This window comes from Amblyraja radiata, chromosome 4 (genome assembly GCF_010909765.2).
Source record: "Amblyraja radiata isolate CabotCenter1 chromosome 4, sAmbRad1.1.pri, whole genome shotgun sequence".
Taxonomy (NCBI): domain Eukaryota; kingdom Metazoa; phylum Chordata; class Chondrichthyes; order Rajiformes; family Rajidae; genus Amblyraja; species Amblyraja radiata.
In genome coordinates this window covers 3,468,513-3,492,777 of record NC_045959.1, presented here as the reverse complement: position 1 = coordinate 3,492,777, position 24,265 = coordinate 3,468,513, and the positions used below count along the sequence as shown (strand labels likewise).

Genomic DNA, 24,265 nt, shown 5'->3' with positions numbered 1-24,265 from the left:
CACAGAGAAGCGGTGGAGGCAGGTAGATAGATAGGGCTCTTAAAAATAGCAGAGTCAGGGGATATGGGGAGAAGGCAAGAACGTGGTACGGTTTGGGGATGATCAGCCATGATCACATTGAATGGCGGTGCTGGCTCGAAGGGCCAAATGGCCTACTCCTGCACCTAATGTCATTGTCTATTCATCTCGATTATAGGAGCAAAACAAGATTGTGGCCAGGCTGGCATGGGTCTTTGATGATGTTGGCTGTGCCTCCTAAAGAACTTTTCAATGATGTGGAGGTCAGTACTCGTGATGGACTGAGCAGGGTCCATCGTTCTCTGTAATGCCTTATGTTCCATGCTTTGATGTTTCCAATGGTTGGTGCATCTAGACCAGGGATCATAAATTCAAAATAAGGATTGGCTATTCAGGACTCCTAGATGGCAGCAAATCTTTGCAATTTGTTACTTAAGTGAGATGTAGAGACTTGATCATTGAACATATTCAAGGCAACAATCTATAGATGGGATCAGACCAGGAAAGTGGTGCTGAGGTGAAGGGATTATTCACCCTTCGTCCCATCTTATTTTTCAGTAACACATTGACACGTGACAAACTATTCACAAATGGAGCATTTACTTCCACATGTACCCTGACAACATCCACACTCTATCTTTTTTGTCAGTTGACTAATCCCACATCCATGTTAATATATTACTCTTAGTATCATGAAGGTAGTCAAAAATGCTGGTGAAACTCAGTGGGTGAGGCAGCATCTATGGAGCGAAGGAAATAAGTGACGTTTTTGATCTGATGTGGGGGTGGGGGGGGGGGGGGGAGAAAAAGAAAGGAAGAGGCGGAGGCAGTGGGCTGTGGAAGAGCTGGGAAGGGGAGGGGAAAGAAGGAGAAAGCAGGGACTACCTAAAATTGGAGAAGTCAATGTTCATACCGCTGAGGTGTAAACTGCCCAAGAGAAATATGAGGTGCTGCTCCTCCAATTTACGGTGGGCCTCACTCTGGCCATGGAGGAGGCCCTGGACAGAAAGGTCGTATTCGGAATGGGAGGGGGAGTTGAAGTGCTGAGCCACTGGGAAATCAGGTTGGTTATTGCGAATCAAGCGGAGGTGTTGGGCGAAGCGATCGCCAAGCCTACGCTTGGTCTCACCGATGTAGATCAGCTGACATCTAGAGCAGCGGATGCAATGGATGAGGTTGGAGGAGGTGCAGGTGAATCTTTGCCACACCTGGAAAGACTGCTTGGGTCCTTGGATGGAGTCAAGGGGGGAGGTAAATCGACAAGTGTAGCATTTCCTGCGGTTGCAAAATCATGAACCTTTGTTTTGTGCAGTAAATGTTTATATGTCACCTTTTGGAAACCCAAGTACAACACGGTCACAGTGCGCGCAGCGGTAGAGTTGCTGCCTTACAGCGAATGCAGGGCCAGAGACCTGGTTTCGATCCCAACTATGGGTGCTGTCTGTATGGACTTTGTACGTTTTCCCCGTGACCTGCGTGGGTTTTCTCCGAGATCTTCGGTTTCCTTCCACACTCCAAAGACGTACAGGTTTGTAGGATAATTGGCTTGGTAAATGTAAGAATTGTCCCTAGTCGGTGTAGGATAGTGTTAATGTGCGGGGATCATAATGAGAATAAGCAAAATGGATCTAAAGTATTTTAAGTTTGGAGGAATGAGATTATCTTATTGAAATATACATCATTCTTTTAGAGTTTGAGGATAGATACAGAGTGATGTTTCAGTAGTTGGTGTATCTACACTGAGTTCATGAACTCAAAATAAGGGTTGGCCTTTCAGGACTCCCAGATGATCATAATTCATAGAAACATAGAAAATAGGTGCAGGAGTAGGCCATTCGGCCCTTCGAGCCTGCACCGCCATTCAATATGATCATGGCTGATCATCCAACTCAGTATCCTCTACCTGCCTTCTCCCCATACCCCCTGATCCCTTTAGCCACAAGGGCCACATCTAACTCCCTCTTAAATATGGCCAATGAACTGGCCTCAACTACCTCCTGTGGCAGAGAATTCCACAGATTCACCACTCTCTGTGTGAAAAATGTTTTTCTCATCTCGGTCCTAAATGATTTCCCCCTTATCCTTAAACTGTGACCCCTTGTTCTGGACTTCTCCAACATTGGTAACAATCTTCCTGCATCTAGCCTGTCCAACTCCCAGATGATCATAATTCATGTTCATAAATTCATATGATGAGCGTTTGAAGGTACTGGGCTTGTACTCGCTAGAGTTTAAAAGGATGTGCGGGCACCTCGTTGAAACTGACCGAATAGTGAAAGGCCTAAGAGTGAATGTGGAGAGGATGTTTCCGCTCGTGAGTCTAGGACCAGAGGCCATAGCCTCACAATAAAAGTACATTCTAAAGGTATGAGGAGTAATTTCTATAGTCAGGGGATGGTGCATCTGTTGAATTAATTGCCACAGACGGTGGTGGAGGCCAATTCAATTGATATTTTTAAGGCAGAGATTGACTAATTCTTGATTAGTAAGGGTGTCAAGGATTATGGGGAATAGGCAGGAGAATGAGGTTGAGAGGGAGAGATAGATCAGCTTGAATGGCGGAGTAGACTTGATGGTACGAATGGCCTAATTCTGCTCCTAGAACTTGTGAACTTATGAACACATGGCCTACTACTTCTATTTCATATGATCTTAAAACAATGTTGATGCTACTTAATCATACTATTTATCTTACATGTCGCCTATTAATACTGCTTATTTATGAACTCCTGCATTTTCCGAAAGACAGACATCAGGCTAACTGATGGTATATTACAAAACTTACCTTCAGCGGCGCCTGAGTTCTGCCACTGGCCGTGTGCGCGACTTTGACGCCTTTGAGGAGGGGGGGGGGCGGGGTTAAAATGCCGTTTTCTCCTGCCTGTCCGATATATATCTTCTCGGGCTACTACCTAATGCTGAATAATCGTTCCGACTGCCGTTCTGTGACTTTATTTTTAAACTGCGGGACAATTAAATCGTTAGAGTAAAATAAAAAAGTGACTTCTAACACCGTCAACGCCGACAACTGGACGGATCTCCCGTACGGGACAAAAAATAAGGTAAGTCATTTATTTTACATATAAACTTGCTTCTTAGGATTACTTTAATCAAAATTTCATCAGCGAAAATGTGAATATGTAAATATACGAACCGGCAGCGTATTTCCTGCCGATATGGGGTTTAAATTCACTGCAAACCGCAACGTTCCAATCGATCGCGTTCCACAAAATCTCACTCGCAAGATGATTAAAATGGCCATTAATTTACAGGAATTAAACACTAAATTCCTTCCATTTGGCCTATAAATTCATGACAATGAGATTTAAAAATCATGTTATATTGTGAATTATTGTGTGAATGTTATTTGGACACTTAGGCTATTCAAAAATGTTAACCTTTTCTTAAGAAATGGATAGATGTTTAGATCTAGTGATTGAATTTTGTAATTAGCTACAATTAGATAACTAACTAAGGTATATGCTTTAATTTCAAGTCATCCAAGTAAGATTGTTTCATATTTGTTTCAGAATGCTTCAATCTATAATAACTGAAAATTTCATTTAATGAATTTTGATTGTCCTCGATCACAGCTTTTGAGTTAAGTCAATGGAAAAGCAATAGGGAAAAAGATGCTAAATTCAGAGTATGAAAATGGTCATAACTTTTTTAATACTGAAGATATGAAAGTGAATAAGGTGTCAAATTAAATTTATTTTTATGCTTTATCTGATGGGATGAATCGCAGACTTGATTTTTAAAATCTCAAAATTTTGTAACATTGCTACTAACTGGTGTAAAACTGGTCTAAAATGTCTCCTCCCTTGAACACCGAAATTGGCATTCGCATAAATGTAACGTTTGCAACCCCCAATGGAGATGTAATGGAGATGAGTCGTTTAATAAATGGTGGTTACATGAAAGTCAGATCTGACCATTTTTTACCAGTAATAACGCGATCATTGAATTGGATTTTTGCTTTACTCTTATAATATCATTAATTATTTGTTCTCCCCATTATGTCACTTTGTTCATTGGGTTTCCAGTGATATCTTAATTAGCACCTTTAAGAGATGCTTTTGCATTACATTTAAGAAACTAGCAATTTCTCTGTGACTTGGACCTACGGACCTAAATAAAACGCGCCTCCCCTTTTTTTTGCGGAAGGCACCGTGGACATTACAGCCGAAACCGATGCAGAGGGCAAATAAATATGCATCATGGGAGTTGTAGTTTACCAAGTGTTGTATTCTTCCAAGCAATAAGCGCGATGGACTACATGTCCCACACATCTGTTCAAATCCCCATTCAGCTGAAGAATGGCTGCGAGGTAGTTACGATTGAGGGACAAATATATTCCGTCTGCTTTGCAAATAACATGGCCAGTGCTTTACTTTTACGAGCCGTTCGCACGCGTGGAGTCAGACCCGTGCCCCAGTTTAAGACACAAATGCGGTTGGATGATTTGGGGCTGTCCCCAATCTGTAATTCAATCCCAATGAAGCCCGGGGCAGCCACAGTCAGCTCTTTACAACACAATCTGGATTCACTTTACTGCTTTAGATTAGTTTCCAGTCGATGCATTTTTACCGATACCACACTGAGAAGAAATAATGCAGTTCCCGAGAGGAAGCAAGACAGCAAAGTGACATTAAGAAGAAGCTCACCGCCTGTCTCCACAGTTTATAAAGGTAATCCCTCCGTACTAAAAGTTTCAATGTGTTTGTGCAGCGGGTAAGGCAGCATCTATGGAGAGAAGGAATTGGCGACATTTCGGGTCGAGACCCTTCTTCAGATCAAAGTCAAGTCACTTTTATTTATCAGCACATTTAAAAAACAATTCTCGTTGGCCAAAGTGCTTTGCATTGGTATAAGAATAGTATAACATAGACAATAGGTGCAGGAGTAGGCCTTTCGAGTCTGCACCACCATTCAATATGATCATGGCTGATCATCCAACTCAGTATCCCATCCCTGCCTTCTCTCCATACCCCCTGATCCCTTTAGCCACAAGGGCCACATCTAACTCCCTCTTAAATATAGTAAACAACAGTGGTTCATTGAGGGCTTTGTAGACATAAAGGAGGAAGAAGGAAATGTGTTTAAGGAGGAACTGCAGATGCTGGAAAATCGAAGGTAGACAAAAGTGCTGGAGAAACTCAGCGGGTGAGACAGCATCTATGGAGCGAAGGAAATAGGGTGATTGCACGAAAGGTCACTGGGTCAGAGGGCTCGACGCACGGAGCCGCTAAATCCATCTGGAGGACATCCGTCACTTCCGGTATATGTTATTAATGCTAGAAATTCGTACTTTCCTACCTGTTAATAACCGCCAAAATGTTGAATTTTTGCGCTGAAAAAAATTGTGGGAGTCGGGGTAAGTGTGAGAGACACGTACCCAACTTTAGAATTCCAAAAGTGGAGCGAAATGAAGGTATAGAGAAGCGCGAACTGAAGGGACACCAACAGCTAAAATGCTTGGTAAACATTGAAAATATTGGGAATTATCGCATTTGCTCACTGCATTTCATCAAGTAAGGCATTATTTGTGTTTTTCTTGATTCCTTTGGCATCTAAAAATTCTCAAAGTGATAAATCTGGTTGTAAATTTTTCTTCAGATGTGTTTTCATTTTGTATGTAAAAACCCACGAGAACTATGGGCGATTTAAAAAAATTACAGCCAGATTTATCATTTCTGAAACTTTTTAGATGCCAAAGGAATCAAGAAAAAACACAAATAATGCCTTAGTTGATGAAATGCAGTGAGCAAACGGCCAATGTTCGCTAAGCACTCTGTCTGTTGTTGTCCCTTCAGCTTTCGCTTCTATCTACCGTCATTTCTCCTCACTTTTGGAATTCTGAAGTATGCTAAATGTCTCACACGCTTATCCCGATTTCCATAATTATTTACAGCGCAAAAATTGACAATTTCAGCGGGTTTTAACGGGCCCACTACGCTGGAAACAATGGTAAGTGCCTACCTGCAGTTCATCGCGTGTAATCCATTTGGAGTAGCGTAGCAACAGTACGGGTCATGGGTCGTGACCCGACTGCTGTGAAACCTCCCTATAGGCAACATTTCAGGCCAAAACCCTTCTTCAGACTGATGTGGCTCTGCTCCGCTTTGCTTCCACTGATGTCAAGGGAGGGGGCCGGACAAAGAAACAATGTAGATGGAGACAGTAGTACTAGTGGGAGAACTGGGAAGGGGAAGGGGATGGAGAGTGAAAGCAAGGGCTTCCTGAAATTGGATAAGTCAATGTTCAAACCAAAGATCCTATAGCGAGCAAGATAGTCCACTCGACAAAAAAGACGTAGTACGGTCACGGGCAGATTCATGGGTAATTTAAGACCCCATTTCCATAACCGGCTTCTGTCTCCGCACCAACGATCCCATAGGATAATAGTGCGGAGACGGAAGCCGGTTACGTAAACATCCTCGAAAAAAGTTATTTGATAAAAATCTTCTCCTCATTTTCGGAATTTTAATTTATTAACACAAACTGTTCTCCCGCAACGTTGATTACACTGCGAGTCGGGTCGGGTCCGGTTACGGAAATGGATGAAAAAAAGGCCCACGTTCCGTTCCGTTGCGTACTACACGTCAGCCCATTGCATTTAGCAATAGGATCCGCTATAGGATCTTTGGTTCATACCGATGGGGTGTAAACTACTCAAGCGAAATATGAGGTGCTGTTCTTTCAATTTGCGCTGGGCCTCACCAAGACAACGGAGGAGGCCCAGGACAGATTGGGAATGGGATGGCACCCGAACCACCCCCTCTCCAGGCACTTTCCCTTGCTACCGCAAGAAATGCTACACTTGTCGCTTTACCTCCCCCCTTGACTTCATGCAAGGACCCAAGCAGTCTTTACAGGTGCGGCAGAGGTTCACCTGCACCTCCTCCAACCTCATCTATTGCATCCGCTGCTCTAGGTGTCAGCTGCTCTACATCGGTGAGACCAAGCGTAGGCTTGGCGACCGCTTCGCCCAACACCTCTGCTCGGTTCGCAATAACCAACCTGATCTCCAGGTGGCTCAGCACTTCAACTCCCCCTCCCATTCCGAATCTGAACTTTCTGTCCTCGGCCTCCTCCATGGCCAGAGTGAGGACCACTGTAAATTGGAGGAGCAGCACCTCATATTTCGCTTGGGTAGTTTACACCCCAGCGGTATGAACATTGACTTCTCCAATTTCAGATAGTCCTGACCTTCTCCTCCCCTTCTCAGCTCTCCCTCAGCCCACTGGCTCCACCTCTTCCTTTCTTCGTCCCGTACCCTCACATCAGTCTGAAGAAGGGTTTCGGCTCGAAACGTTGCCTATTTCCTTCGCTCCATAGATGCTGCCTCACCCGCTGAGTTTCTCCAACACTTTTGTTTACCATTAACAATTCCATATTGTCTCAACCTCCACATTAGCACCAAATCACTCTCTCTATTCTCTCTTCCCCTTCCCCTTCCTCTCTCTCTCATCCCCTTCAATCTACCTCTCTCCCTCCATTTTGGCTTTATATTTTACTCCAATCTGACACCCTTTTGTCTCCTTTTCACCTCGAGCCTTACACCACCCATCTATCAATCAGACACTCCTTGCCCACCACTTGCTAGGCTTCGTCCTGCCTCCACCTCTCTTTCAGCTCTCTACCTCCTACTACAACCAGTCTGAAAAAGGCCTGACCCAAAACCCTCCACAGATAATGCTTGATCAGCTGAATTCCTCCAGCACTTTTTGCATTGGTCAAGATGTCAGCATCTGCAGTTCCTTGTATCAACTAATACAGCACGGTGTGTGGCACTGCAAGTATTTGTACTCTTGGGTATTTTCAGACAAATGTAACAGGCATAGGCTCAGATTAGTGATTAGTAAACTTGCAGATTATACTAAAATGGGTGGTATTAGAAACATCGAAACATAGAAAAATAGGTGCAGGAGTAGGCCATTTGGCCCTTCGAGCCACCACTGCATTCAATATGATCATGGCTGATCATCTAAAATCAGTACCCAGTTCCTGCTTTTCCCCCCCTTATCCCTTGATTCCTTTAACCCTAAGAGCTAAACCTAACTCTCTCTTCAAAATATCCAGTGGATTGGCCTCCACTGACTTCTGTGGCAGAGAATTCTACAGATTCTCAACTCTCTGGGTAAAAAAGTTTTTCCTCATTGTGTAGGAAGCGAAAATGGTTGTCAAAAATTGCAACAGGATCTTGATCGTTGGGCAGGTGGGTTGTGGAATGCTTAATATAGTTTCATACAGAGAAGTGCGCGGTATTGCATTTTGGGAAACCAAACTAAGGCAGGGCCTACACAGTGAATTAGGTTTAGGTGTATTATTGTCATGTGTGCCGAGGGACAGTAAAAAGCATTGTTTTGTATGCTTATCCAATCAAATCAGGTAATACAAAGCATAAATACAATCAAGCCAAACTCGAGTACAATAGTTAAGAGATTTAAAAGAATAGAGCAATTGTATCAGATGATAGTAGATCCACATCAGCCACCACGCAAAGAATCACCATCTTGTACATAGTTCCATAATAAGAATCATAAAATCTTTCAAAGTAATTTTGTTTTGGAATGCCAAGCTTCTGGGATTGTTGTAGAGCAGAAGGATCCAGAGGTACAGGTACATGGTTCCTTGAAAGTGGCGTCGCGGAGATAGGATGGTCAAGACAGCTTTTGGCACATTGGCCTTATTCAGTCAGAATATTGAGTATAGAAGTTTTGAGGTCATGTTACAGTTGTACAAGACATTGATGTGGCGTCATTGGAGTAATATTGGAGTTTCATTCAACCAGACATTTGTGAATTTTAGATGGTGGAAGATATAGACTCAAGTCTTGTAGAGTCAAGAGGTAATAGTGCGGGATATGTGGCCTTTAATTGTTTTTTTGTTGCCAAAGTATTTATACTGTATGGCAGACCCTGTAAAAAGTGCTGCCTGAGGAGGAAGTTGCGGCAGGTACTATCACAACATTTTAGGCAGGTACATGCTTAGGGTAGGATTAGAGGGATGTGGGCCAAACACAGGCAGGTGGGACTAGTGTGGGCCAAAGGGCCTGTTTGCTGACTATGATCTTCTACATAGTAATGGTCGGAGATTTACTACTTGCTTTGAAGAAAATTGGCACATTGTTACTGTGCATTTTGTAAATGGTAACTCATCCACTATATGGTGGAAGGAGGGACTGCCTGGGGTGGTAAACTGGTGCAGATTAAGAGGATATTAAGTTTCTTGAGTAATATTTGGCCTTTATTCGACCAGACATTTGTGAATTTTAGATAGTGGAAGATGGCTTGTGGACTCCAGAGGTGAGTTAATTCAAGAGATGCATTCATTAACTCAATCAGCTCTGGGATAATTATCGTAAAATGTGAAGGTTCTTGCCTCACCTCTGGAATATGTCCCCCACCTCCATGCTTGGACACAAGGCTAGATTGGTCTGGAGGCAAGTAGTCCATTTGCTACCTATTTGATCATTATTGTGCAGGTTGGTGGCAGTAAGTTCCACTTGAAAGGGTTAATGGAACACTTTAACCATATAACCATATAACAATTACAGCACGGAAACAGGCCATCTCGGCCCTACAAGTCCGCGCCGAACAATTTTTTTTTTTTCCCTTAGTCCCACCTGCCTGCACTCATACCATAACCCTCCATTCCCTTCTCATCCATATGCCTATCCAATTTATTCTTAAATGATACCAACGAACCTGCCGCCACCACTTCCACTGGAAGCTCATTCCACACCGCTACCACTCTCTGAGTAAAGAAGTTCCCCCTCATGTTACCCCTAAACTTCTCTCCACTTTGCCGGGAGACTACAGGCAGTAGTTCGTCCGATTGGATTTGTCCTGCTCTTTGCGGCAGGATGTACTTTTGCAACAATCCACATTGTCAGATGTCAGTGTTGTATCATACATCTGTATCCATCTGGTGTCACTCCTGCCCTGCTATTCAATATAATCATGACTGATCTACCTCATGCATCAACTCCTGTGCCAGTCCTCCATCACCCTCATTCTCCCATTTTTTCAAAAGTGTATCTTTCTCCACTTTAAATATTTTAAATGAATTGACTTCCACAACTCTCTGGAGCAGAACATTCCAGAGATTTATCACCATCTGCAAGAGGAAATGTGTCCAGATCAATAAACCTTTTATTACTGTGTGGAGTAAATTGGTTTAAAATAGCGCAGATGGTGGATACCTCAGGAAAAAGTTGAGGCATGTCATCAACTTGGCCATATTGGCTAAAAATGATGGAAAATGTTTCTCCTTCAAGTGTTCTGTTCCAGCTAATCTCACCATCTTTGAAGGTGATGTCACAAGGCCACCTACTCATGCTGTTAACAGACACAAAATGCTGGAGAAACTCAGCAGGACAGGCAGCATCTCTGGAGAGAAGGAATGGGTGATGTTTCGGGTTGAGACCCTTCTTCAGACTTAAGATATGATGCTGTTAGCTGCTTAATCAAAGGAGAATCCCAAGAGTGTGCGCGGGCATACCCAAAATGAAGTGTTAACCAGATGATGATGCAAGTCAAAATCATATGCATCCTAAACAATAGAAGAAATGTGCAATAGGTAGTGTCATGCAATCCCACAACCAACAGAATTGCACCATCTAGTCAGGAATGTGATTGGAGTATTGCATGGTTTATCTACAGCATATTGTTTCCACTATTTAGGATGCATGTAATTCTGACTATAATCTTCATGAGGTTGGCTTATCCTTATGTGTGTATCTGGGCATACATTTGGCATTCTTCTCTACACACATTAAGTCTGTGATAGCCCTCCGAGTCATTGGTAATAGTTGAGTGAGGGATGTGCTCAACAGTGAGAAGGAATATGGTTCTACTGATGATGATGTCCAATTTTGAGCTGCCAAATCAGTTTTCAAACTGTCTCATTTGATTTGGTGATAGAGCCACTCAAAATGATGGAGACACTAAACGTGAAGATGGAACACCATCTCTTCAAGGATCATGTAGCAGTCACTCAGGGATATGTTGGCGGATGAGGAAGGAGGTTTATCCCTCACTGATTTTCTTGCCACCTTTACAGATCAATGGTGACCAAATTCTGGAGTACATTCTGAGCCTTTGTATTTCTCAGTGGTTCTTCTGGCTAGTATTTAACATGTTGAAGTTCTGATTGGTGAAGAGAGTGGAGAACATAAAGTTCCTCGGTGCAAATTACAGACAGTCTCACCTGGTCCAGGAACAACACTGGGATTGTCAAACGGGCCCATCAGCGACTGCACTACCTGAGGAAACTCAAACAGGCCTCACTCCCCACCAACATCCTCAGGACTTTTTACAGGGGCACGGTGGAGTCTGTACTCACGTACTGCATGAACACGTGGTACTCCAACTGTAACTGGTCAGACAGGAAGGCTCTGCAGAGGGTAGTGAGGGGAGCAGAGAGGATCATTGGCGTCTCCCTACCCTCGGTACAAGAACTGTTCCAGAGCCGCTGTCTGAAAAAAGCACTGAGCATAGCAAAGGACAAACTACACCCCCTCCACACACACCGGGATCTCCTGCCATCAGGCAAGAGATACCATAGCATCAAAGCCCGGACAACCAGACTGCTAAACAGCTTCCTGCCACAGGCTGTGAGGCTGCTAAACAGTCACTCCACCTGATTCTGCTGCTTTACACTGACAAGTTAATATCAACTCTGTCACTGGCCACGTAAATCAGCTGCGCTGGACAATTTATGACTGTTTTAACGTATTTTTAATGTTGCTGTTTTTTACCTGCACTTTTTAACTATTAGTATTGTTTTTATCAGGGACTGGATTGTTTTTATTGTTTTTATTTTATGTGTGAAATGTTTAAGTTTTATGTGCGATGCTTTCTCTGGGAAACGTCTTCTCATTTTGCAATGTACAACTGTTGCTTTGCAAGATGACCATAAAGGTTGGTTGATTGATTGATTGATTGATTGATTGATTGAGAGATTGGAGTAGCTCGGATTGAACAGGAGGAATCCTTGTTCAGTTGTGAATATTGAAGATTCCCAGGGCTTCAAGGACATGTACCTCTGGGAACCCAGTTCTTCTGATGTGATAGGACAACGCAGGCATTATGATGGAGTTGTAAAGGACAGTAGCTGTATAATATACGATTCTGACAATATGATTGTCCAACTGTCGCTGAAGGATAGTTCTTCCAGACTGTGGACCGTTCATTAAATGACTTTGAAAATGATCCAGACCGTTTTACGTTAAATATATTTAAGTCTAAAATAGATGGTTTTTTAGCTGCCGAGGGGATAAGGGGCTACGGGGAGAGGGCAGGGATATGGACCTAGGTATGGTTAGTATAGTAAGACCTGAGTGATCTCCTGGACAAGTGTCGATCGCCTGGATTGGGGTCGGAGAGGAATTTCCCGGATTTTTTTTCCCGAATTGGACCTGGGTTTTTATCCGTTTTTTTGCCTCCCCCAGGAGATCACGTGGTTCTTGGGGTGGAGAGGGGTGATAGCGGTATAAAGGGGAGGGTAGTGTCTTGTGTTCTGTGTCTTGTGTCTACTGTTTGTGGGTAAGTGTGTCTGTTTAGTGTTCAGCCATGAGCGAATGGCGGTGCGGGCTCGACGGACCTGGTGGTCTACTCTCGCACCTACTTTCTATGTTTCTATGTTTCTATGTTTTCTATGACCACAAACCATCTGCAGCTCCTGGTTATCTCCACCAGTCATAGCCCAACCACTGTTGTTGTTAACTCCACGCCACTTCCAACTGACTCCATCCAATAATCCACCTCTTTTCATCTGGAACTATCTATCATGTGCTAGCTCTTGCCCCATCTATACATAGAAACATAGAAACATAGAAATTAGGTGCAGGAGTAGGCCATTCGGCCCTTCGAGCCTGCACCGCCATTCAATATGATCATGGCTGATCATCCAACTCAGTATCCCGTACCTGCCTTCTCTCCATACCCTCTGATCCCCTTAGCCACAAGGGCCACATCTAACTCCCTCTTAAATATAGCCAATGAACTGGCCTCGACTACCCTCTGTGGCAGAGAGTTCCAGAGATTCACCACTCTCTGTGTGAAAAAAGTTCTTCTCATCTCGGTTTTAAAGGATTTCCCCCTTATCCTTAAGCTGTGACCCCTTGTCCTGGACTTCCCCAACATCGGGAGCAATCTTCCTGCATCTAGCCTGTCCAACCCCTTAAGAATTTTGTAAGTTTCTATAAGATCCCCTCTCAATCTCCTAAATTCTAGAGAGTATAAACCAAGTCTATCCAGTCTTTTTTCATAAGACAGTCCTGACATCCCAGGAATCAGTCTGGTGAACCTTCTCTGCACTCCCTCTATGGCAATAATGTTCTTCCTCTGATTTGGAGACCAAAACTGTACGCAATACTCCAGGTGTGGTCTCACCAAGACCCTGTACAACTGCAGTAGAACCTCCCTGCTCCTATACTCAAATCCTTTTGCTATGAAAGCTAACATACCATTCACTTTCTTCACTGCCTGCTGCACCTGCATGCCCACTTTCAAGGACTGGTGTACCATGACACCCAGGTCTCGCTGCATCTCCCCTTTTCCTAGTCGGCCACCATTTAGATAATAGTCTGCTTTCCTGCTTTTGCCACCAAAATGGATAACCTCACATTTATCCACATTATACTGCATCTGCCAAACATTTGCCCACTCACCCAGCCTATCCAAGTCACCTTGCAGTCTCCTAGCATCCTACAATACAATACAATACAATACAATACAATTCAATTTATTGTCATTTGGACCCCTTGAGGTCCAAACGAAATGCCGTTTCTGCAGCCATACATTACAAACAAATAGACCCAAGACACAACATAATTTACATAAACATCCATCACATCGCTGTGATGGAAGGCCAAAAAAACTTATCTCTCCACTGCACTCTCCCCCCCGATGTCAGAGTCAAAGTCAAAGCCCCTGGCGGGCGATGGCGAATTGTCCCGTGGCCATTAAAGCCACGCCGGGTGATGCAAGGCCGCACACCGGGTCTTGGTGTTAGAGCCCCCGGCGTGCGCTCGCAAACTCCCGCGGCCATTCCAAGCCGCGCGGGGCGATGATGTAAGGCCCCGCTCCAGGAGCTCTTCAACCCCGCAACTCGGGCGGGAGAAGTCGCCGTTGCGGGAGCCCTGAAAAGCGGTCTCCCCCCAGGGACCTGCGGGCTCCCGGTGTCGCCGTCCGCCAAACCCGCAGTTGCAGCCACCGAGTCTCCGGAGGTCGGGCCGCAGCAGCGTCCACCACAGCTCCACCCGCTCTGGACTCGGCCAGCTCAGCTCCTCACAGCTAACACTGCCCCCCAGCTTAGTGTCATCCGCAAACTTGGAGATATTGCCTTCAATTCCCTCATCCAGATCATTAATATATATTGTAAATAGCTGGGGTCCCAGCACTGAGCCTTGCGGTACCCCACTAGTCACTGCCTGCCATTGTGAAAAGGACCCATTTACTCCTACTCTTTGCTTCCTGTTTGCCAGCCAGTTCTCTATCCACATCAATACTGAACCCCCAATGCCGTGTGCTTTAAGTTTGTATACTAATCTCTTATGTGGGACCTTGTCGAAAGCCTTCTGGAAGTCCAGATACACCACATCCACTGGTTCTCCCCTATCCACGCTACTAGTTACATCCTCGAAAAATTCTATAAGATTCGTCAGACATGATTTACCTTTTGTAAATCCATGCTGACTTTGTCCAATGATTTCACCACTTTCCAAATGTGCTGCTATCCCATCTTTAAGAACTGACTCTAGCAGTTTCCCCACTACCGATGTTAGACTAACTGGTCTGTAATTCCCCGTTTTCTCTCTCCCTCCCTTCTTAAAAAGTGGGGTTACGTTTGCTACCCGCCAATCCTCAGGAACTACTCCAGAATCTAAAGAGTTTTGAAAGATTATTACTAATGCATCCACTATTTCTGGAGCTACTTCCTTAAGTACTCTGGGATGCAGCCTATCTGGCCCTGGGGATTTATCGGGCTTTAATCCATTTAATTTACCCAACACCACTTCCCGGCTAACCTGGATTTCACTCAATTCCTCCAACTCCTTTGAGCCACGGTCCCCTGCTATTTCCGGCAGATTATTTATGTCTTCCTTAGTGAAGACGGAACCAAAGTAGTTATTCAATTGGTCCGCCATATCCTTGTTCCCCATGATCAACTCACCTGTTTCTGACTGCAAGGGACCTACATTTGTTTTAACTAATCTCTTTCTTTTCACGTATCTATAAAAACTTTTGCAGTCAGTTTTTATGTTCCCTGCCAGTTTTCTTTCATAATCTATTTTTCCTTTCCTAATTAAGCCCTTTGTCCTCCTCTGCTGGTCTCTGAATTTCTCCCAGTCCTCCGGTATGCTGCTGTTTCTGGCTAATTTGTACGCATCATCCTTCGCTTTGATACTATCCCTGATTTCCCTTGTTATCCACGGATGCACTACCTTCCCTGATTTATTCTTTTGCCAAACTGGGATGAACAATTTTTGTAGTTCATCCATGCAGTCTTTAAATGTCTTCCATTGCATATCCACCGTCAACCCTTTTAGAATTAATTGCCAGTCAATCTTGGCCAATTCACGTCTCATACCCTCAAAGTTACCTTTCTTTAAGTTCAGAACCATTGTTTCTGAATTAACAATGTCACTCTCCATCCTAATGAAGAACTCAACCATATTATGGTCACTCTTGCCCAAGGGGTCACGTACAACAAGACTGCTAACTAACCCTTCCTCATTACTCAATACCCAGTCTAAAATAGCCTGCTCTCTCGTTGGTTCCTCTACATGTTGATTTAGATAACTATCCCGCATACATTCCAAGAAATCCTCTTCCTCAGCACCCCTGCCAATTTGATTCACCCAATCTATATGTAGATTGAAGTCACCCATTATAACGGTTTTGCCTTTGTCGCACGCATTTCTAATTTCCTGTTTGATACCATCTCCAACTTCACTACTACTGTTAGGTGGCCTGTACACAACACCCACCAGCGTTTTCTGCCCCTTAGTGTTTCGCAGCTCTACCCATATCGATTCCACATCCTCCAAACTAATGTCCTTCCTTTCCATTGCGTTAATCTCCTCTCTAACCAGCAACGCTACCCCACCTCCTTTTCCTTTCTCTCTATCCCTCCTGAATATTGAATATCCCTGGATGTTCAGCTCCCAGCCTTGGTCACCCTGGAGCCATGTCTCCGTGATCCCAACTATATCATAGTCATTAATAGCTATCTGCACATTCAACTCATCACCTTATTACGAATGCTCCTTGCATTGAGACACAAAGCCTTCAGGCTTGTTTTTACAACACTCTTACCCCTTATACAATTATGTTGTAAAGTGGCCCTTTTTGATTTTTGCCCTGGATTTTCCGGCCTGCCACTTTTACTTTTCACCTTGCTACCTATTGCTTCTACCCTCATTTTACATCCCTCTGTCTCTACGCTCACACATTTAAGAAACCCTTTCCCTTTAACTCCATCCTCCACTATCCCATTCGACACCCCACCCCCCTTATTCAGTTTAAAACCACCCGTGTAGCAGTGGCAAACCTGCCTGCCAGAATGCTGGTCCCACACCTGTTAAGATGCAATCCGTCCCTTTTGTACAGTTCCCCCTTACTCCAAAACAGATCCCAGTGATCTAAGAATCTAAATCCCTGCCCCGTGCACCAGTTCCTCAGCCACACATTTAGGTCCCGTATCTCCCTGTTCCTGCTCTCGCCAGCACGAGGAACTGGAAGCAAACCGGAGATAACAACCCTGGAGGTCCTGCTTTTCAGCATTTTTCCGAGCTCCCTAAAGTCACGCTGCAGAATATTCATCCCCTTCTTTCCGACATCGTTTGTGCCGACATGCACTACCACTTCCGGATGTTCACCTTCGCCCTTGAGGATTTTCTGCACTCTGTCCGTGACATCCTGGATCCTGGCACCAGGAAGGCAGCACGCCATCCTCGCATCCCGTCTGTTGCCGCAGAAACCCCTGTCCGTACCTCTCACAATGGAGTCTCCCACTACAATGGCGTTGCCTGCCTTAGGCCTTTTTGGTTTTGGCTCAACAGCCCTATTCGCATCACAAGCCAGTCCGCCGCCCAGTGTAAATACCTCTTCTGTCCCGACAGCTTCTAAGTGGGTGAACCTGTTCACAAGAGGTACAACACCCGGGGAAGTTGGCATTCCATGCTTCCCTCCCGTTCTCACTGTCTCCCACCTTCTCTCTTCAAGTACCTTTGGTGTAACAATCGTACTGTAGGACTTGTCGAGGAACGACTCCGTTTCTTCTCCAGTTCTTCTCCACTTGCTTCTCCAGTTCCCCAACACGGCCCTTCAGGAGCTCTACCTGGATGCACTTCTCGCATTTGTAGCAGCCAGAGGCACCAGCGGTGTCCTTGACCTCCCACATACTGCAAGCATCGCACTGAATCAGCTTGCCTGACATCTCCTTCTTTCGTCTCCTCGCTGAAGACTCTCGAGCCAAAGACTCACACTTTTCTCACAGGGAACTTCCCTCACAAGGCCGCTCACTCACTGCCGCTCGCTAAGAGCAGTCTTGCTTAAATTGACTGATAAATTGCCTGATTTACAGATTTACAAACCAAATTCCTCAGTTTTCAACTGTTTTCCCAGCACTGACTCACTTCTCTCCTCCCACTTGGGCTAGAGCCAATCAGTCGTATCTCTTGCTAAACTCCTGCTGCTGTTGTTGCTCCCAAAAGCTACAGCAGTTCTGAGGAAGTGGACTGAAATTTATTGCCTTCCCTCACAGTGGGAAACGTTGATTCCGCTGTTTGGGGATGTTCGTGTTAAATTCTATCGTGTGTTGTGTTCTTTTTATTTGTGTGGCTTTACGGCAACCCAAATCTCACTGTACCAATTAGTACAGTGACAATAAATGTAAACTTGAACTTGAATCTACCTTGCCTCTTTATGCTGGATATCTCCCCAATCCAGAGGATCTCAACCAAAAACATCAACTGTTAATTTCCCTTCACAGATGCTGCCTGACCTATTGAGTTCCTTTAGCAGTTTCTTGAATTGGGCTGTTACTTCTAGAAGCTGCAGGATTTACAAGGCCACCAGATTTGCTATGACAAAGTAACAATCTGGATTTATCCACTGTACATTTTGATGTCATCTGGGTTCATTAAATAATTTAATTTGCTTTGTTTTTCCATAGATGAATTACTATTTTGATATTCAACAAGAAAATAAATTATTTTTCCCTATTCGCAATGAAATTGTATGGATCAGTCTTGTATACATGAAATAGACAATAGGTGCAAGAGTAGGTCATTCGGCCCTTCGAGCCAGCACCGCCATTCAATGTGATCATGGCTGTTCATCCCCAATCAGTTCCCCGTTCCTGCCTTCTCCCCATATCCCCTGACTCCATTATCTCTCTTGAAAGTATCCAGAGAACCGGCCTCCACCGCCCTCTGAGGCAGAAAATTCCACTTACTCACAACTTTCTGTGTGAAAAAGTGTTTCCTCATCTCCATTCTAAACGGCTTACCCCTTATTCTTAAACTGTGGCCCTTGGTTCTGGACTTCCCCAACATCGGCAACATGTTTCCTGCCTCTAGCGTGTCCAAACCCTTTATAATCTTATATGTTTCAATAAGATTCACTCTCATCCTTCTAAATTCCAGAGTATACAAGCCTAGCCGCCCATTCTCTCAGCAAATGACAGTCCCGCCATCCCGGGAATTAACCTTGCAAACCTAAGCTGCACTCCCTCAATAGCAAGAATGTCCTTCCTCAAATTAGGGGACCAAATTCAATACTCCAGGTGTGGTCTCACTAGGGCCCTGTACAACTGCAGAAGGACCTCGTTGCTCCTATACTCAACTCCTCTTGTTATGAAGGCCAACATGCCATTCGCTTTCTTCACTGCCTGCTGTACCTGCATGCTTACTTTCATTGATTGATGAACAAGAACCCCCAGATCCCGTTGTACTTCCCCTTTTCCCAACTTGACACCTTTAGATAATAATCTGCCTTCCTGTTTTTGCTATCAAAGTGGATAACCTCACATTTATCCACATTAAACTGCATCTGCCATGCATCTGCCCACTCACCCAACCTGTCCAAGTCACCCTGTATTCTCATAGCATCCTCCTCACAGTTCACACTGCCACCAGCTTTGGGTTATCTGCAAATTTGCTAATGTTACCTTGAATCCCTTCATCTAAATCATTGATGTATATTGTAAATAGCATACTCACTGCCTGCCATTCTGAAAGGGACCCGTTAATCCCTACTCTTTGTCTCCTGTCTGTCAACCCATGTCAGCACTCTACCCCCAATACCATGTGCCCTAATATTGCCCACTAATATTGCCCACTAATCTCCTATGTGGGACCTTATCAAATGCTTTCTGAAATGCCCTATGTAAATGCAAATAATTTCTCTTGAAAATATGTACCGGTAGTTTTTTTTAAGTGCAGAAAGAAATTCATTTGACTTACCTCACAGCACTACATCAACAGATTTTGGCTCTGCATTTCACTCCTCAGCGTATTTATCATATTCCACATCTGCACCCTTCTTTCTCCACTTCACTTCCAACCTCTGTTACCATCTCCACCCATCTGCCAGTTCCCCTTCCTAATCTGAATCTACCCATCAGTTCTTGCCTCGCCTCTACCCCTCACCCCTCTCTAGCAGCATTCTCCCTCTGATCCAACAATCTGAAAATGGGTACAAACTCCAAAATATCATCTGTCAATCTGCCTCCATACATGCTGCTTGACCTGTTAACTTCCTCCAGCAGATTGCTTTTTGCTCAAGCAATTAATTTATATCCTAAAATTAAGTTTTTTTCTTAAAATAACCCAATGAAAGGTTGTTGACACTTTTATATTTGAATATATTATTAATTAAAGGGAGCTTGTAAAAATTGAATGAATGATTATCAAAATTGTTTACACTCTGGTGGTTCTGGTCAATTTAAACACAATTTACCATTAAATGACTAACACGTTTCAAATTCTTGCTTTAGTGAAAGAAGCTGGAAAAGACTTTACCTATCTTCTCGTGGTATTGGTTGGAATTGGCATAACAGGTGAGTTGTTGTTGTGTTTGTGTACATCTTCACACATATGCTTTACATTAGCCTAGAATGGCAAATGTTACATAGAAACGTGGAACTGCAGATGCTGGTTTACAAAAAAGCAGGAAATGTAACTTATTCGTGTTCTCTCCAGAGATGTTGCCTGACCCGTTGAGTATCTTCCATAAGTCCACATTCACCATTTAATATGTTTTTTGTATGGGGTTGCAAGCAGTAATGAGGGGTAGGGGAGGAGAAGTGATAGTATGTTACTGAATTATATGAATATCTACAAATTCATGTTACACTTATTAACATTTTGAAAATTTAAATTACTGTTTCAGCCATGAAAATGAACAAATAGTCTTTCGTGTTTTCAATTATCTGATTCACTCTGTGAAATTACCCATTTGTTTATACCACACTGATTTTCATTTGTTGTTTCAACAAATTTCTTCATTTTCCCATAGTGATCAGTTGCAAATATGCCTTCATATATAAATTTTTTGAAATAATGAGTTACGCCTAGTTTGTGAGTTAATATTTTGCACAAAAATATCACTCTTATTCTCCCATGACTCCCATGGCTATCTGGCCTACACTTCTTCCCACCCGCTTCTTTAGGGAACGGGGGTTCCCCTCTTCTATTATTGCTGAGGCTCTCATCAGGGTCTCCTCTATATCGCGCAGCTCCGCTCTCACTCCCCATCCCCCTACTCATAACAAGGACAGAGTCCCCCTTGTCCTCACCTTCCACCCTATCAGTCGTCGAATACAACGTATAATCTTCCGACATTTTTGCCACCTCCAATGGGATCCCACCACTGGCCACGTCTTCCCATCTCTCCTTTCTGCTTTCCGCAAACACCGTTCCCTCCATAACTCCCTGGTCAATTCGTCCCTTCCTCGAAAAGATCATCCACACATTTATCTCCTCCCGCCTAGATTACTGCAACTCCCTTTACACTGGCATCAGCCAATCTTCCCTGTCCCGCCTGCAACTGGTCCAAAATGCCGCAGCGAGACTCCTGACGGGCACCCGAAAAAGGGACCACATCCTGGCCTCTCTCCACTGGCTCCCTGTGCGGTTCCGAATAAATTTCAAGACCCTCCTCTATGTTTACAAAGCCCTCAATGGGCTCGCCCCCACCTACATAAAAACTCTGCTTACCCACCACACCACCTCCAGGTCCCTCAGATTGGCCGACTTGGGGCTGCTGAACATCCCGCGGTCTAGGCATAAGCTCAGGGAGCGACCGCGCCTTTGCGGTTGCAGCTCCTAGACTGTGGAACAGCATCCCTCTTCCCATCAGAACTGCCCCCTCCATCGACTCCTTTAAGTCGAGACTTAAAACTCATCTCTACTCCCTCACCTTTCTTGATGTCCTCTGAGCGAGGGCTATATGTATGTAGTGATGTTTGTATTTAATCTATGAACCACTGTTGTTTGTTATACTATTCTTACACCAATGTAAAGCACTTTGGCCAACGAGAGTTGTTTTTTAAATGTGCTATAGAAATAAAAGTGACTTGACTTGACATGACCTCCCCCCTTGACTTCATTCAAGGACCCAAGCAATCTTTCCAGGTGAGGCAGAGGTTCACTTGCACCTCCTCCAACCTCATCTACTGCATCCGCTGTCCCAGGTGTCAACCTCTCTACATGGGTGAGACCAAGCGCAGGCTTGGCGATCGCTTCGCCCAACACCTCCGCTCTGTTCGCAATAACCAACCTGATCTCCCGGTGGCTCAGCACTTCAACTCCCCCTCCCATTCCGTATCCGACCTTTCTGTCCTGGGCCTCCTCCTTTGCCAGAATGAGGCCCAGCATAAATTGGAGGAGCAGCACCTCATATTTTGCTTGGGTAGTTTACACCCCAGCGGTATGAACATTTACTTCTCCAATTTCTGAGTGTCTTTGCTTTCTCCCTCCTTCCCCTCCCCTTCCCAGCTCTCCCACAAGCCTCCTTTCGCCGCCTCTTCCTTTCTTTTTCCCGCTCCCCCCACCGACATCAATCTGACGAAGGGTCTCGACCCGAAACGTCACCTATTCCTTCTCTCCATAGATGCTGCCTCACCCGCTAAGTTTCTCCAGCATTTTTGTCTACCTTTGCTTTTTCCAGCATCTGCATTTCTTTCTTAAACTCTTATCTTACTGTTATATTAATATTTAGTAAATTTTATCTTATTTAATCATTGATTTTTTTTCCCCAGCCTTGGCCTGTATATATGTTTCACTGTTATATTTTGAGTGTAGCAGAATTATACCATTTAGTTTAGTTCAGAGATAGAGCGTGGAAACATGCCCTTCGCCCCACCGAGTCCGCGCTGACCAACGATCTCTGTACACCAGCACTATCTTACACACTAGGAACAATTTACATTTTTTACCGAGGCCTATTAACCTGCAGACCTGTACGTGTGGGAGGAAGCCGGAGCCCTGAAGAAAACCCACATGAGAAAGTACAAACTCCGCACCCGTAGTCCGGATCAAACCCAGGACTCTGGTGCTGTAAGGTAGCAACTCACCCACTGTGCCACCCAATGAGGTGAGGCAAAAATTCAAAGGAGCTTTCACAATGCCCTCCATAATGTTTGCGACAAAGACACATTATTTGTTTATTTGCCTCTGTACTCCATAACTTGAGATTTGTGATAGAATAAAATCACCTCTGGTTAATGTGCACACTGTCAGGTTTTAATTAAGACCATTTTTATACATTTTGGTTTCACCATGTAGAAATGACAGCAGTGTTTATACATGGTCCCCCCATTTCAGGGCACCATAATGTTTGGGACACAGCAATGTCATGTAAATGAAAGTAGTCATGTTTAGTATTTTGTTGCATATCCTTTGCATGCAATGACTGCTTGAAGTCTGCGATTCATGGACATCACCAGTTGCTGGGTGTCTTCTCTGGTGATGCTCTGCCAGGCCTGTATTGCAGCCATCTTTAGTTTATGCTTGTTTTGGGGGCTAGTCCCCTTCAGTTTTCTCTTCAGCATATAAAAGGCATGATCAAATGGGTTCAGATCGGGTGATTGACTTGGCCACTCAAGAATTGGTCATTTGTTAGCTTTGGAAAAACTCCTTTGTTGCTTTAGCAGTATGTTTGGGATCATTGTCTTGCTGTAGAATGAACCGTTGGCCAATGAGTTTTGAGGCATTTGTTTGAACTTGAGCAGATAGGATGTGTCTACAAACTTCAGAATTCATTATGCTACTACCATCAGCAGTTGTGTCGTCAATGAAGATAAGTGAGCTAATACCTTCAGCAGCCATACATGCCCAGGCCATAACACCCCCACCACCATGTTTCACAGATCAGGTGGTATGCTTTGGATCTTGGGCAGTTCCTTCTCTCCTCCATACTTTGCTCTTGCCGTCACTCTGATATAAGTTAATCTTCGTCTCATCTGTCCACAAGACCTTTTTCCAGAATTGTGGTTGCTCTTTTAAGTACTTCTTGGCAAACTGTAACCTGACCATCCTATTTTTGCGGCTAACCAGTGGTTTGCATCTTGCAGTGTAGCCTCTGTATTTCTGTTCATGAAGTTTTCTGCGGACAGTGGTCATTGACAAATCTACACCTGACTCCTGAAGGGTGTTTCTCATCTGTCGGACAGGTGTTTGGGGGGTTTTCTGTAATATCGAGAGAATTCTTCTGTCATCAGCTGTGGAGGTCTTCCTTGACCTGCCAGTCCCTTTGTGATTAGTAAGCTCACCACTGCTCTCTTGTAATTTCTATATGGTGAAACCAAAGTGTTTAAAAATACCCTTTAATAAAATCTGACAATGTGCACTTTAACCACATGTGATTTTTTAAAATTACGAATACCATATTGTGGAGTACAGAGGCAAATAAATAAATGATGGGTCTTTGTCACAAACATTATCGAGGGCGGTATCAGTTGATTCTGGTGGGATGTGAAAGAAGTTTCAAATTTCTATTAACAATTTCCAAAATTTAAAACAGAAAATCTTTATGACTTTTACAAATATTAAAGGTCCTTTGTTCAAAATGTTGCATGGCATTTCACCTGGTTTGGAGAAATGTGTTTCTGTACAGCTGGAGGTCCTTTTTTTAAGAGGTTAATTATTCTCTTTTGCTGGAAGCACATTGGTGGAATTAGAGGTTTGTGTTGTACATCCTCCTGTTGACAATTGACAATTTAAACT

The 24,265-nt window shown here is 44.0% G+C and overlaps 1 protein-coding gene across 1 annotated transcript in view; it reads left to right on the top strand.

Moving 5' to 3' along the window:
- Positions 1-4,273: 4,273 nt before the first annotated feature.
- timm21 (translocase of inner mitochondrial membrane 21) overlaps positions 4,274-24,265 on the top strand; it is a 34,616-nt gene continuing 14,624 nt past the window's right edge. The window contains exons 1-2 of the mRNA XM_033018919.1: positions 4,274-4,709; positions 20,035-20,097. Coding sequence (XP_032874810.1) covers positions 4,289-4,709; positions 20,035-20,097 — 484 coding nt within the window. The 5' untranslated portion in view covers positions 4,274-4,288. The remainder of the gene's footprint in view (positions 4,710-20,034; positions 20,098-24,265) is intronic.